Here is a 15336-nt window from a genome sequence, read left to right as displayed (position 1 = left end):
GCTGATTTTTTCAGCGGAATGAGGAATTTCTGAAATATCAGTAGCAGCTTCTCACCTGAATGACTGATTTTACCATTTCCTTACATGCAGGTGTTAACAAAGTTCCTGCTATTGTGTGTGGTTTCTGGTCTTTACGATAAGTCCAGCTGCCTTATAGCTGGCTTCCTATACTGTTTAATCATCACGTACCCACTTCATTTTATTTTGTTACTCCAGCTGACGAAAATAATTCACATCATAAGTTATTAGAGAGGAATTTTTTGTTTGAGAATTTTCGTTTCCATATACTGGGAATCATAGCAGCATTAGGTTTTCACGACACACAACAGACTCGGAGACTGGGCACGTTTTGTCACCACATAAAAAAAAAGTAATATAATTAATCATCACGATATTGTCTCAGAATTATTTATGTTCCCTTTCTTCGAGCCCGATGGATTCACTGCTTGCACTCGAGGAGCGGTCCGCCCCTTATGATACAGTTACCCATAACGAGGAAACTAAACAGTGCAATAACACTGTAATAGAAAATAGTGGTGTAGCTGTCATAATATTTGCACTACTGGAGAGCACAGCTGTGTAAAAACTGAGCCGAAATACTCAAGTAATGTAAATTCCATGACGGGAACAATATTGTTGAACTGAAATTGTCTGACAATATGTGGTCCCTTTGGCGGTGAACGAGACCTCAGTGTTTGATTTGCAATGCAATATTGTCTTCACAGAAGAAGTACAGTGTCAAGCGACGCTATCGAATGCTTCACGAGAAGGATATAGTCGGTTTCAATAATGAAGTTGTTGTGGCTAAATTTTTACTCTTTTTCGTTTATGAGCTGCTGTTTGTCGGAAATAACATACGTTATTCTGTGTAGTGAAAGATAATATGGTAAATACAGTATCTAATATGTGATTCAATCCGGTTTTACAATGTGCAGAAATGCTACACATGCTAGAAAACGTCTGGAGAATCGCATGCTGTTTCAGCAGCGTGCAATGATAGCTTCAGGATTTGCAATGTGAATAAATATCAGTACCTTTTCTCATAGTCTAGTCGGTCCTACAAATGATCGGAATTCTATAAGCTCTGAGTATGTTGTGTGCAGGCGGTCCACAGCAGTGTACCGCAAGATGTGGGCCATGGGGCATTGGTTTCCCGCCACGAACTGAAAGGTGTGACATGAACATTTACATACGATTGTAAGAAACTGAGGGATTTCAATTTCATACATAACGTGAATTTTTAACTTATTTATTTAGACTTCAAGTAATAAGCTGTACGTTTTGAGCCGTGCATGGCTCGTGTCCGCGCCATCTCTTATTTTACATACTTTTTTCTCTGCCACCTCGTTAGGTTAGTTTCAATTTTTGTTGTCACTCAGTTGCTGCTTTGCCTCCCCATAAGCAACAGCAGCGGCGCTTATCGATGTAAGCCCTGACTATCTTTGCTGACTGCTATTACTTCTCAGTTGTCGTGTGTTGGGAGTTAGTTCGGATCTGCCAGTGACTTGGGAGGCGCTAGCAGTGCACTTCGGACCTGGCAGTGTTTGACTTAGGACGCGGCAGAAGTTCATTCGGGGCGCGGCTGCAGTGAGGTCCGGACAGCCATGACTCGCCCGACGGGTGCCGATACGTATGACTTGAGTGCGGACCACCTTGGTTGGTCGTCCGTCGGTCGCCTTGTCGGACGACGTGTATGTTGGCCAGCGATCGCTTATGGGTTGCCTGCTTGTGCCGACTCGTGATTCGTCCTTGTTATTGCACAGTCGCTGCCGTTAGTATTGGTTCAAATGGCTCTGAGCACTATGGAACTTAACATCTGAGGTCATTAGTCTCCTAGACTTAGAACTACTTAAACCTAACCAACCTAAGGACATCACACACATTCATGCCCGATGCAGGATTCAAACCTACGACGGTAGCAGCAGCGCGGTTCCGCACTGAAGCGCCTAGAACGGCTCGGCCTCAGCGGCCGGCAGTTGCTATGTTAAAATCTGTTTCTTTTGTCAGAACACAGCAGAGTCCAGGGTCAGTGAGCCACGGACCTCGTAGCAATGGGAACAGCTCCACACACTTCGACACAGCGTAGAGACCACCAGTGGGCCCGGCCAAACTACGCCCCGCAGAGATTTCCTCGCTGTTCCACGCCAACCGACCGACTGACACACATCAGCACGGAGACAGCACCAAAATAACTGAGCAGTCGACATCACAAGCTACACACAGTTTCACGAACACTTGCACGAAGGACTAGACAATACTAACGGTAGCGACTGTGCAATAACAAGGACGAATCACGAGTCGGCACACGCAGGCAACCCATAAGCGATCGCTGGCCAACATACACGTCGTCCGACAAGGCGACCGACGGACGACCAACCAAGGTGGTCCGCACTCAAGTCATACGTATCGGCAACCGTCGGGCGAGTCATGGCTGTCCGGACCTCACTGCAGCCGCGCCCCGAATGAACTTCTGCCGCGTCCTAAGTCAAACACTGCCAGGTCCGAAGTGCACTGCTAGCGCCTCCCAAGTCACTGGCAGATCCGAACTAACTCCCAACACACGACAACTGAGAAGTAATAGCAGTCAGCAAAGATAGTCAGGGCTTACATCGATAAGCGCCGCTGCTGTTGCTCATGGGGAGGCAAAACAGCAACTGAGTGACAACAAAAATTGAAACTAACCTAACGAGGTGGCAGAGAAAAAAGTATGTAAAATAAGAGATGGCGCGAACACAAGCCATGCACGGCTCAAAACGTACAGCTTCTTACTTGAAATCTAAGGAAATAAGTTACATTTAATTTCTTTAAAAATTCACGTTATGTATGAAATTGAAATTCCTCAGTTCCTTACAATAGTATGTAAATGTTCACTTCACACCCATCAGTTTGTGGCGGGAAACAAATGCTCCGCGGCCCGTGGCTTGCGGAACACTGCTCTGAACCGCCTGCACACAAAATACTCAGAGTTCACAGAATTCGGATCTTGTGTAGGACCGACTAGACTTCGAGAGAAGGTACTGAGATTTATTCACATTGCATCCCCTGAAGCTATCATTGCCAACTACTGAAACAGGATGCGATTCTCAGGACATTTTCTAGGATGTGTAGCATTTCTGCACATTGTAAAGCGGGAGTGAATCTTATATTAGATACTGTACTTACCATATTATCTTTCGCCACACAGGATAAAGTATGTTATTTCCTACAACAGCAGCTGATAAACAAAACAGAATAAAAATTTAGCCACAACACGTTACAACCATCAGCACTAAAGCAGTTTTGAACAAGGGTAAGATATAACTACAGAAAAACTCCAGGTATTTGTAGTGCACCAATGCGCCATATTCACTGAAAAACGTGAGCAAATGAGATAATCTCAGATGAGTGCATCTGAAAGACGTCAGTTTCAGAATAAACCAGAATAAAGACAACTTTTACCAAAAATAGGTGTCTTTCGTCTTAAAGAAACATGGAGAGCAAATGGTAGAAGCACATATATGGCAACATATCGTCAGAAGGACTTAACACTGGTCGGACTTGCACAGAGTACAAGAAAATTGTCACAGGTCCCTGCAGAGGAAATATGTCACAAACGAGAAGTAAAACAGCATCTCCAGCTATCTGCTTCTACAAATATTGTCCGAAGGTGTAAGTTAAACTTACAGGTCAATTTGTTTCATTTAGGGTAACCATACATGACATAAATAAGGATGACAATACAGATTATAGTCCAGCGCTGGGTGAGACGATGCGATGGAGGGTGGGTACACTCTGCTGCATCGGCGGTTGTGGCATTTATCACATTTCTGATCTCCGCATAGGTCGTTCTAACTTGATATAACTGGTGTCGGAAAGGCAACATATACAGTCGATGACAGTATTATCTCAAAAAGGCCAGGTGTGAGTAAGACCTGCCGGCCGGTGTGGCCGAGCCGTTCTAGGCGCTTCAGTCTAGAACCGCGCGACCGCTACGGTCGCAGCTTTGAATCCTGCCTCGGGCATGGATGTGTGTGATGTCCTTAGGTTAGTTAGGTTTAAGTAGTTCTAAGTTCTAGGGGACTGATGATCTCAGATGTTAAGTCCCATAGTGCTCAGGGCCATTTGAACCATTTTGATTAAGACCCGTGTGCGATCGCCGTCGAATTTACAGTCAAGAGCGATACAGATAGAAAAGTCGCGACATATTTTATCGATTGGGGTGTTTGGACGGTGGGGGGGGGGGGGGGGAGGGGGGGTGCTACCACGTGCTCCCTGAGTGCACTACTACTGGAGTGAGTGCAGTTAGCTACAAGACTAAGAGAGGAACTTACAGCCCCGAACAACCGGAACAGAGAAAGAAGTTAAATCGGCGGAGTCAGTTTCCGCCCTCTACTTGCCCACAGTGCTTTCTTACACGATGACAGATGGACGACCCAGTGCCTATACGGCTTTTGCCCCTCTTTGACTCGCATGTCGTCTATCTACTGTAGCGAAGGACAGCTCACTCTCCCTCCAACGCAGCATGTGTAATTATTTTAATTTATCTTCGCAGCATCAGAAGCAGCTCCAAATCTTATCAGCGAACGTCGTGCAGATTGTACGCTTTCGAGATAGAATCAGGTGACACTGTTCACATGATTTCTCCGATTATCTAAGTAATCTTTTTTCAGAGTTGTAACCACTTGAAATCATGTGTAGCGAAGGACAGCTCACTCTCCCTCCAACGCAGCATGTGTAATTATTTTAATTTATCTTCGCAGCATCAAAAGCAGCTCTCAATCTTATGAGCGAGCGTCGTGCAAATTGTACGCTTTCGAGATGGAATCAGGTGACACTGTTCACATGATTTCTCCAATTATCTAAATATTCTTTTTTCAGAGTTGTGAGCACTTGAAATCATGTGACAAGTGTCACCTGATTTCTCAGATTATCTAAGTACTCCTTTTTCAGAGTTGTAACCACTTGAAAGAGGCTGCCTCAGGTAGCAAGTGTGACTAATATATAAACGCCGTTGAACTGCCAGGCCATACTGGACTCCGTTTTTTGCACGAAATGCAGCGAGTGGCGCTACATGTTGCGGTGTTGACCGCAGTGAGTCTGTTGCTCGGAGTTCCCCAATCAGCGTTGGCATCACGCAGGGCTGCCAACCAGTTCCCAGACGACTTCTACTTCGGCGCTTCCACTGCCGCCTACCAGACCGAGGGCGCCTGGGACGCAGATGGTGAGTCACGATCTGACGTGCTGCAAAACTAAAAACAATGGAAAAAATAAAAAGGGTTATTATCCCATACCAAACTGGATAAAGAACTCGAGCTTTTAGTGAACGCCCCCAGTAACGATCAAGCTTCTTTGTCAGATTCACTCTTTTCTATCTGTCAGTTCGTCCAAGAAGCTGCCAGACGTACCAACAAAGATGGTCAAATTGGACTTCATTTTAGAAGTAACTGTCAGGCTGTCGTGGAGTATTTTGAAACTAATGGAGAAGGCTATAAATGCAGACAAAACGTTTCTTGCATTGACTTTATCGCTGGATATAAAGAAAAAACAAGACGCCAGTCCAGTGGATGTTTAAAATTCATATATAAATAAAACCATTAAAATCTAATGAAATTTTATTGAAATACCACAATGAGGAAGATGTGTGCAGAATATTGATTACCATATTATGTCTTCCTGCATAATGTACGGCTGGGAAAGACGCAAAACCTCTGCCGTTTTGGTAACTGCCACTGGTCCTCCGTTTGTTTTGTTTCCATATACTCTCACACAATGCAGTGAGGAAAACTGATTCTCCCTAAACATTCCAAGTGAAACGTTACCAGAAACGGTGTCTGTATCAAATTTGAGGGCAATCAATATTCCTCTGAAACCTTCCACCGCGGTCTATGTTTGACAAACATATCAAACATTTGAAAAACCGATAAAGTTTTGTTGATCTGGGCCTCAGATCTTATCGTTGTTGTTGTCAGCAATAAAACTGACTTCCAAATTGCAGTTGTAGCAGCACCTGTCTTTCTCTCGCTTTCTGTCTCTCTCTTTCTCTCTCTCTTCCACAAACACACACGCACACACAGTTTTCTACGCCTTTAATACTCTTCCTGTCCCATTCCTCACCATCTCTCTCACTCTTTATAAGCTTCTGTATGGTAGTAAAGGGAGCCTGCCAATTTGGATATCTAAAAAACGTTATTTGCTTCTGGCAGAGTCACAGCTGGTTTATACAGGTTGCATGTTCCGAAACAGAGACTGTCACGTTTTTCTGATTTGTCACATGCAGAGAACATCCAAACAAGCACCTTTGACTATAGCTCCATATGTTCTCAGTTTCGAACATAAAGCAGATGGATGTCTTTTGCGTAAGTCTGTGATATACAAAGACAAGCATTTTGTCGCATTACGCAGAAATGTAATACTGAACCGTCACGAGACCAGTACAAGACTTCCCTCCCTCAGCTTTCTCTGAAGCAGTGACAGATCTCACAGAGGCAATTCAGCTGCTCATCCGCACTACAGCTAAGCTCTACTCTTGACATCAATAAGAAAAAAGTGTATATTTTCTAAAGAAACTTCCCAAGACTAACAGAGAGAAAACGCAGCATTTTATTCTACGCGAGTAGTGCTATCTAATGGGTCGTGTTTCATGTGAAGAACCTGACTTATCAGCCGAGAGAAATTAGATATATATTTCTTTCTTTTTTCTGGAGAATACTGACGGGACATCACGGGAATAACTTTGATGTGAAATGACCAACAGCCACTACGATTTTAATTATTCTGGAACTATTTTTGACGTTAATATCACCATCTGGCAGAATTTATGTTTTTAATAATGGACACTGCACGTCTACAATTTAAGAAAAAATGTTAAATGTGTGTGAAATCTTATGGGACTTAACTTCAAAGGTCATCAGTCCCTAAGCTTACACACTACTTAACCTAAATTATCCTAAGGACAAACACACACACCCATACCCAAGGGAGAACTCGAAACTCCGCCGGGACCAGCCGCAGAGTCCATGACTGCAGCACCTTAGACCGCTCGGCTAATCCCGCGCGGCCTACAATTTTAAAATATAATAGATATGTATTTAGCAATGTGAATGTAGGCAACGCAGGAGTATGGCTCGACATCGTCAGAACCAGAATACAACTTGGTCGCGTTATGCGACTGGTTGGTTGTATCAGACGCGCGGATCAGTCCCGAAAAGCACACTTGGGCTCAAGGTTCGCCCTGCGGAATGTAGCCAGATAGCCACTGCACTCCCTCCGATGGCGAAGACGGACGCAGTGAAGAGGCTTGACATCGCTTAATTCCGTACAAATGAAACGTAACCTGGTTGATAAATTAAGGAGAAAATCAATAAATATTGGTAGGGAATCAAACAATGTAATACTGATTACATATTATAATAGGTGAAAAGTGCCATTAAAAAACACTCGATGCTGATACATTTCATTGTTTTGTAAGGAAATATCAAAACTAGATAACAAGGCGAACCAACTCAAAACTGAGGGCACTTTCGTTACGAGCTATGTACCACTGCAATAATTCATCATTACAGAAATAACCGCCGTCAAAAACGAGTGAAATAATCAAAATTAAAACCACGGTGCCGTTTAATAACTTATTAGCACCTTACAATTAATGAGAAAAATAGACCACACAAAGAAAGGCGTGGGTGGTCAATAAAGAAATATCAAACGAAGAAATACTTCATCCGACGTACATACTCACTTTTTGCTACATTCGTACTATGTTTTTATTAATATGTTGCGTGCTGTCGAAGAAAATGTGTTTAGAAACCCATATTTGTGGAGACATTTGTAAAGGCTGATTAGAAAGTTTTCCGGTAGAGGGCGTTGCTGCAGCTTGTATGCAACGTAGCGCAACTACTACGCCGGAATACAAGCATCGTTATATACTGCGTGATCCAAAAGTCAGTATAAATGTGAAAACTTAACAAACCACAGAATAAACTTAGGGACTGATGACCTTAGCAGTTAAGTCCCAAAAGTTTCACACACATTTGAACATCAAAAAAAAAAAAAAAAAAAAAAAAGAATGGTTCAAACGGCTCTGAGCACTATGGGACTTAACTTCTGAGGTCATTAGTCCTCTAGAACTTAGAACTAGTTAAACCTTACTAACCTAAGGACATCACACACATCCATGCCCGAGGCAGGTTTCGAACCTGCGACCGTAGCGGTCTCGCGGTTCCAGACTGCAGCGCCTAGAACCGCACGGGAAAATCTAACAGCTCAGCTGCGGTTCAAACTGCAAGAATAAATATTTTAAAAATTTCGTGCACTTGCATACTTTCCCTTGATAATGTGTCATCCATCGTTAAATATGCATGCGATTTTAACATTCGATATTCGTGGAAAAGAAAAATTTCTGTATTTCTGGAAAAAAATTTATTTATTCCTCTACATTAATGCTATATCTTTCAAAATAGTCCGCATTGGATATTATGCACTCATCCCATAGCTTTTTTAACCCCGAAATCCTTCTGGAACAAGATCATTAAAAAGCATTTAGCTCTCTCAGCGATGAGTTTTTAAGCTTATCTTGCGACTTTTCTGGCTGTAGAGCCATAATATTCCATCCTACCCATCACTACAAAGTTTTGTTGAGATTGTGTTAGCTGAGGTATGACGTCAGAAGGGGCGTGAGAGACCGAAAACATATGGTACAATGAGTACCATTTCCGTGAAGAATTGAGCTAGTTTAGTAAGAGGATAACATGGATGGCTGCCACCACAGGAGCCAGAGCGCCAAATCTCAAAGTATAATGATTGAGATTTAATTATCAATAATGCAAGTAACCCCTCAATGGTATACTAGCATCCATTCGTTTCAGATATGATATTTACAATAATCATCGTTAACATTGTAATAAGGATATATAGTGAAACACTTCAAGCACCTTCAGTTTCTATGGGAAGTGTGCGCCGAGCAAAGTGATTCGGGCAGACCACTCCAGTCTGTTAGGAGGGCCATAAGAGACACTCAACAGCAAAAATACTGGGACACTGTAGACAAAACGGCAGAAAAACGGATCATTTGGGAACAGTAGCATAAAAATTGGGCCAGAGCGTGTCATCAGAGAGAGGAAGTGGGTCATTGATTCAGGAAATGGGAGCTACCTGACGGTCATTATATTCGCTTATGCCCTGTATTTTAAGGATTGATTACGTCACGACACATATTATGGACCAGACAGAACATCTGAATTGCAGTGGCAGCATCTGGATACCAACAAACACGAAGCACAGAGGGTTTTAATAATGCGTTTACAAGTGATCACTATCTATCATTCAGGCTTAACTAACAATGAAAGACCAGTTCTGCCAACTCGGTCCTCGTCCTCGTCTTTTGCAAGTTGAGATGATAGCTCCGCACGTTTTAGAATGAAGATAAGATCAAAATCGTCTTCGACGAGCACATATTCAAGGAGAGTGCGTCGGAGCCTGTCTGTCGTGGCGTAATGGTTAGAAGAGTGCTAATCTGAAGAGTGCTAATCTGAAGGTCGCGGCGGACGGACACTCGAGCGTGTAACTTGTGTTTACTTGCTGATATTGTGCGGTTCTCAAGAGTCTTTACTTAGCGATCTTTTCAGGTTGATAACCGTTCCTGGAAAGTGTTGTTTACGTGTATCTTCACTATTTCAATAGTGCAACTGCAATGGAAACACACCCCAGAAAGAATACTTTCAAACTTGAATTCTCAAAGGATAATGAGCAGCCTACAGTCTTAGAAAACGAGCAGTAAGTAACTATCAGTCTCAGACTTACTAGAGATCAAGTGAATAGTATACAGCGTAACAGTCTATAATTTATTACAAAATTAACTTTCATCCAGTTTACGAACGTGTTGTTTGGTACTCTTCACGAAATATTGACATGGTACTAACTTCCGTACTTTAAGTTTTCTGTCGCTGCATAGAAGGCAACGTGCCCAAAGTGTTTAATATATTAGTGGAATTGCCGAACGAAGTTATGAGACGAAAGTTACATTTGTGGTATTTAAAACAAGGTATGGGCTGACTATTAACAGTTTCCCGTTCCCAGTCATATACGATCAATAAAATTGGAGGTGAAAAAGCAGGTTCCATCAGTGATCGACTCGAGGAACTATCAGGGCTATTTAACGTATCTGGGGCAGCTCTCATTGTGTTTCATATGGAACCAAACCGACCATGTTAAGCAGGACTACTAGAGACGGAAATTTCATATGTAAATAAATATTGCCGAAGGTCATCCTCTACTTTATGATCGGGTTCCGGGTACAACAAGAGATTCAGATGTAAACACTACTGTCTCAGCTGAAAACCGTGAGGAGTTGAGGACGCAGTTCGTGATCCCGCTGATGCAGTCAGTAATTTAGCACAGCACAGGACAGAAACAATGTAGAGAATCGATCTGACATTAATAACAGGAAAACAGCTTCGGCAGCAAGTATTCAGGATCCGTCTAGCCTCATAGTTGAGGTCAACAGTGCACCTTACTCGGACAGTGTTGAAACACGAAATCATGAGCATGAGCCACGTGACGTAGCAGACACTAATGTGAACGTGAGTAGGCGAAGTCCGAAACTCAATCTCACCAATTTCTAGGTGGAAGCAAATCAAATCGTTGCGTTGCTTGAAGAATCTGTAACAAACCCTGAAGTGCAGAGTAATATCCATTCCACAGAAGCAGACACAGAAGAAGTTCACTTAGCAGAGGAGTTACAAAAGAAGACAACTGTAGCTCAAGGTGTAGGACTACATATTAACAGAAAGAATTAACAACATAAAAGGAAGATATCAGGGACTAGCACTGAAAAAGCGCAGGAAAAAATAGAACAAGACCTCTTACACAGTCAAATACTGACCTAGGTGAGAGTAGTGTGTCAGGCTCCAAAAGATTCCCCCACACGGTGCACCCTAAGTTCCTGTAGGACCAAAGTGCTGAGGTCATCAGTCCCTAGGCTTACACATTACTTAATCTAGCTTAAACACGCCCAAGGGAGGACTCGAACCTCCGACGGGGGGAGCCGCGCGAACCATGGCAAGGCGCCTCAAACCAGGTAGCTACCCAGCCCCCTATGAAGAAAGGGGAAGACGAAAAGAAAGGACCGAAACAGGGTATCGTTGTGACTGAAAGCGTAAAATCAGAGACGCGAAACCAAATCTAATTACAAAAATTAAAACAAAAGCCGAAACTGACTATCAAGAAATCGTCAGCCATCGTCAGAAATCGTTGCAGAACCATAAAGTCTGCACTTTCAACAATAGCAAAATCTCTTCGTGGTTAAAACTCGTGTGTCTTCAACAGTTTTTATATGCAACTGTATAAGACCCAACATTACTACCGGAAGTTTCTACCATCTCAACTTCAGGCGAGAATTGTGATATATGTAGATTAATAAAGGATGGTACACCATCTGTAGAAACTGGAAGGTTGTAAAAAGAAGGGCGTTAACAATGTCCGAAACAGGGACACACTTCTTAAATGTATACATTCCGTCTGGAAGTAACTATAAAAACTTCACAGATGCTAAGTTCATTAAACACGAAGTTGTGCCTGTTTAGCCGATGACGTGGAACAAAGTTGAAACTCAGGAGATTTTAAATGTGGCATTAACCAAAGGGACCAAACTCCAACTTACAACAAGTGAGCAGAGCTGGAGCATATGATCACAAAGCTAAGTATGCGGGACATCTGGGAGATTGCAAACGGCGACACAATGGCCTACACCTACGTCACCAGCACTTCGGAAAGTAGATTTAATGGGATCTACGAGTCACGAGATACAGCTATTAATGTTACACCTGCTCAAATGTGGCCAGTAAAATTTTCGGATCACTGTGCCTACACAACCAGAATTAATTTGGCAAAACAGCAGTACTTTCTCGGCAGGGTCTATTGAAAACTAGACAGCAACTCACTCAGCGATATAAATCATTGGAGATGCTGTTTAGGACATGGGGGGCTTCCATAACAAATATTAGGAGATACCCAACAAACTGCAGTGGAGGGTGGAGCATGCGAAACCAAAACTGAAGACGCTGCCGTTGTAACAGGCATGACTGGAACAAGCGCTCTGAAGTATTTCTTTTCCTTTGTCTTCAAGATCTCTACACACACTTAATACAGATTTTTCGAACCCCTAAAACCGTCGTCGGGACACAAATGTCCCATATGTAGTCGATACTTTCACATCTTGTTCGTAGTCTTCTTTTCTTAATTTTACGGGGAGAGTTTTTTTTTAACAAATAGTCACACTAATGGTCTGTTGTTTTGTTTTAACTCTAGACATCGAATATTTTCTTATTTCTTGTCTGCATCAACTTAAATACGTATACACTTGAAAACTGTTCGTAATATCGTAAAGAAATTTTGCAATTCTATAGAACTACAGCCAAGTCAAAAAGCCTTCAGTAAAAAATGATGATTTCTGCAAGTAAGCTACAGCAGGTAACACAGAATCAATATATTGGCATAATCTAATACAGGTCTACATTTTCGCACACAGTGTCTATAAATGAACGTTGCGATCTGTGCAAGTAAATGTGTTTCAGGTACCTACGGATCATCACTGTCTGTAGACTGAGCTTTTGCAGTCTGCACCAACATAGGAACTTGTAACAACACATTTCCTGCAAGCTGGTTTTTCACACAAAGCACATCTATACCTACTTTCTTGTCTTGGCAAGATTTTCACACCTGGCAGATGACTTCCGCCTATGTGTGATGATTCAACGTGGATAACTCTGTCTTCCGTGTGATGTTTGGCCAGCTTGAGTGAAAAATCTCGTTTGTTGTTTTGATGTTTGTTTCACCACAGTAGGACACACAGCCATTGATCTAAAATGTATAAAAAGTTATCTTTATTATAGTTATTCTTTCACTGAATATTTGAGGGCCATATATAATTATTTGTAACATGTCCCTGCGTCAGGCTTTGACTTCCTACAAGTTGCAAACAATAAAGCTGGATGGAAGCAACTGACAACGGTTACAATCTTTCCTGGCTCTCTTTGATACACATGGAGGATCATATCGTCGATTTTGAAAGCTACAGTCTTGTATGGGTTCTCACGAGCTTTATGCACACACTTAAGACACTTCTTTTAGAATTTTGTTTATTCTAGTAAACACGCTTGTTGACTTTGTTTCCAAATGGCATGATAGTGAAAGTGAAGTGAAGAAGTTGTCACACGTAAAATGCCTTCTTTTATTTAGGTGTAGGAATAGTCTTTTCTTTAGTACAAATTCACTCAGATTTACACCAGCATGACGAGTTTCAATTAACGTATATTTGGAATCTTTATCGACAGACATGCAGTATGTCTGCCCATTCTTGTTACATTGTGACAAAAATGTCGCATTGGGGAATATAGGATTTTATATCTTTTATTTTTTTTAAGAACGCAATTATGGGAGACCCCGTGAAATGCTTTAGAGAAGTTTAATTTGCAAATGTCCGTTATTTCTAGTACATTATATTACGCAAGTCGCTTGGTGTGTGTGTGTGTGTGTGTATGGTACTGCTTCCGAAACAGAGCACGTCTGCTCCTCTCATGTCAAGATTTTCATTACTTCCCCTAGTGCGGAGTTAATACTTGGGCCAAAATTTCATAACCTGCATACATCCAAGTTGTTGGCCTCAACGATTCTATGATTGTTGGTGGACATATCTTCGGTATTAAAACGATTAGTCTTTCCTGGAAACTTGCAAGGAGTTGTCGGATGTTCCAGACATCGTTAAAAACGTCAACAAGTTCGCCTTCCAGAATGTCACAATAAGTGAGGTAGAATTCCGTTCGCAATCCATCTAAACTTGGTGATTTTGCTATCGGACTGCTGGACAATGCTTCAAATGCATGATTCCGTATTCTATGAGATATCCGCTCTCTCTCTTCTAATTGTATGAGAAGTTGGAAGAGGGTTTCTGACTTTTACTGTTTTTAGCCTTGTTCAGTCTGAAATTAACTTCTCTAAAGCATACCGAGAACAGCGCAGGCATTTGAAATTAGTAATAAATTCAGAGAGATCATGAGATAGCGCTCGTTGGCATTAAGCGATCAGTGTGACACGGTTTCCACTATCAACGGAATTTCACGCAATCGTGATGGAACCACTGTTAAAGAAATTAAACAGTGAAATTCCGAGTTTGACTTTAATATGAGAAAAAGTTACGTGCAGCGCACTAGCCCACAACTTGAGCGTATTTGTTTCGTTACAGAATCAGATAGCAACTTCCAGAAGCATTGTAGCCGCTGTTGCCGAGATACTGTAGCCATTATCAACTATAAAAAATTTCTAACCATGAATCTTAGCAGTGCTCTATAATTAGACGAACAGCAGTGGATCTCTGTAGCGAAGAAGATATTAGGTCTTGGGATCGACCTCGTATCATACCCACTGAAGACGGCGGCTTGCAGCTGGCGTTCAACGCTGCCGAAAGTTAGAGCTAATGTCCAAGAGCACTTAATGCGTCGTTTAAACATGTATCAAGAGACAAAATTGGTAAACGGCTGCTACTTATTAGGTTTTTTCTATGTCGTATTCACGTTACCGGCCCCGCAACAATAGTTAGGGTAATTCGCGAGAGGAAGAAATATCTTCAAGATCAAATAGAGATTCCTTGCGAGAAAGATGGATCGGCATAACTGATATAGAGCAAACTTGCAAGCCCTTCCTGGTAACGGTGTTATTAATGAGACAAGAGTAAATTCTCCAGATCTGACGGATACCTTTGCAAACGCTGTTACTCCTGAAAGCCGTATAGCACCTGTTAAGATTGGAAAATAAACCCAAAACTTAACTTCTTGAAAATGTCGATAATTGAGAATAGCTACACAAGCCGGAGCGCTAAACTGTGCACTGAAAGGAAATGGTGGCCAATTTACAAAAAGATCTCGAAACAGAATCCACAACAAGTACCCTCTTTTAAATTGGCCTGAGGTCTGGAATAATATTAATAACCATCAGTTATCAACAGATACCAGACCGACGTGGTATAAGGTTGTCAATGAAAGCATTCTAGTACATAGTAAGTTACATGCATTCACTAAACCCTCTCCCTCAACTGTGTAAAATGTAACAAACAAGACACATTGACACGTAGATTTACATGTAGCACAGCCACCGAAGTATGGCAGTGGCTTCAAGGAAGACTTGGTACCAGACTAAGAACGGCGATACAGAACGTACATGCAGAACAAGTGCTACTGCCAGACGTAATGCTACTTCCAATAGAAAACACAATATAATTATCAGGTCACTTGCTCCATTATATAATGAACGTGGGCAACCCAAAGCTCTTGAAATTCAAATATAGCCTCGCAACACTGCGTGATGAACCGC

At 42.1% G+C, this 15336-nt stretch overlaps 1 protein-coding gene across 1 annotated transcript in view; it reads left to right on the top strand.

Moving 5' to 3' along the window:
• The first annotated feature begins 433 nt into the window (after positions 1 to 433).
• The window catches only part of LOC126413257 (myrosinase 1-like), a 109373-nt gene continuing 94470 nt past the window's right edge, over positions 434 to 15336 (top strand). The window contains exons 1-2 of the mRNA XM_050083158.1: positions 434 to 579; positions 5118 to 5200. Of these exons, the coding sequence (XP_049939115.1) occupies positions 434 to 579; positions 5118 to 5200 (229 nt within the window). The remainder of the gene's footprint in view (positions 580 to 5117; positions 5201 to 15336) is intronic.

The sequence above is a fragment of the Schistocerca serialis genome, chromosome 7, assembly GCF_023864345.2.
Source record: "Schistocerca serialis cubense isolate TAMUIC-IGC-003099 chromosome 7, iqSchSeri2.2, whole genome shotgun sequence".
NCBI classification, from domain to species: domain Eukaryota; kingdom Metazoa; phylum Arthropoda; class Insecta; order Orthoptera; family Acrididae; genus Schistocerca; species Schistocerca serialis.
The sequence above is the reverse complement of the archived record's forward strand: the minus strand, read 5'-3'. Positions and strand labels throughout refer to the sequence as shown.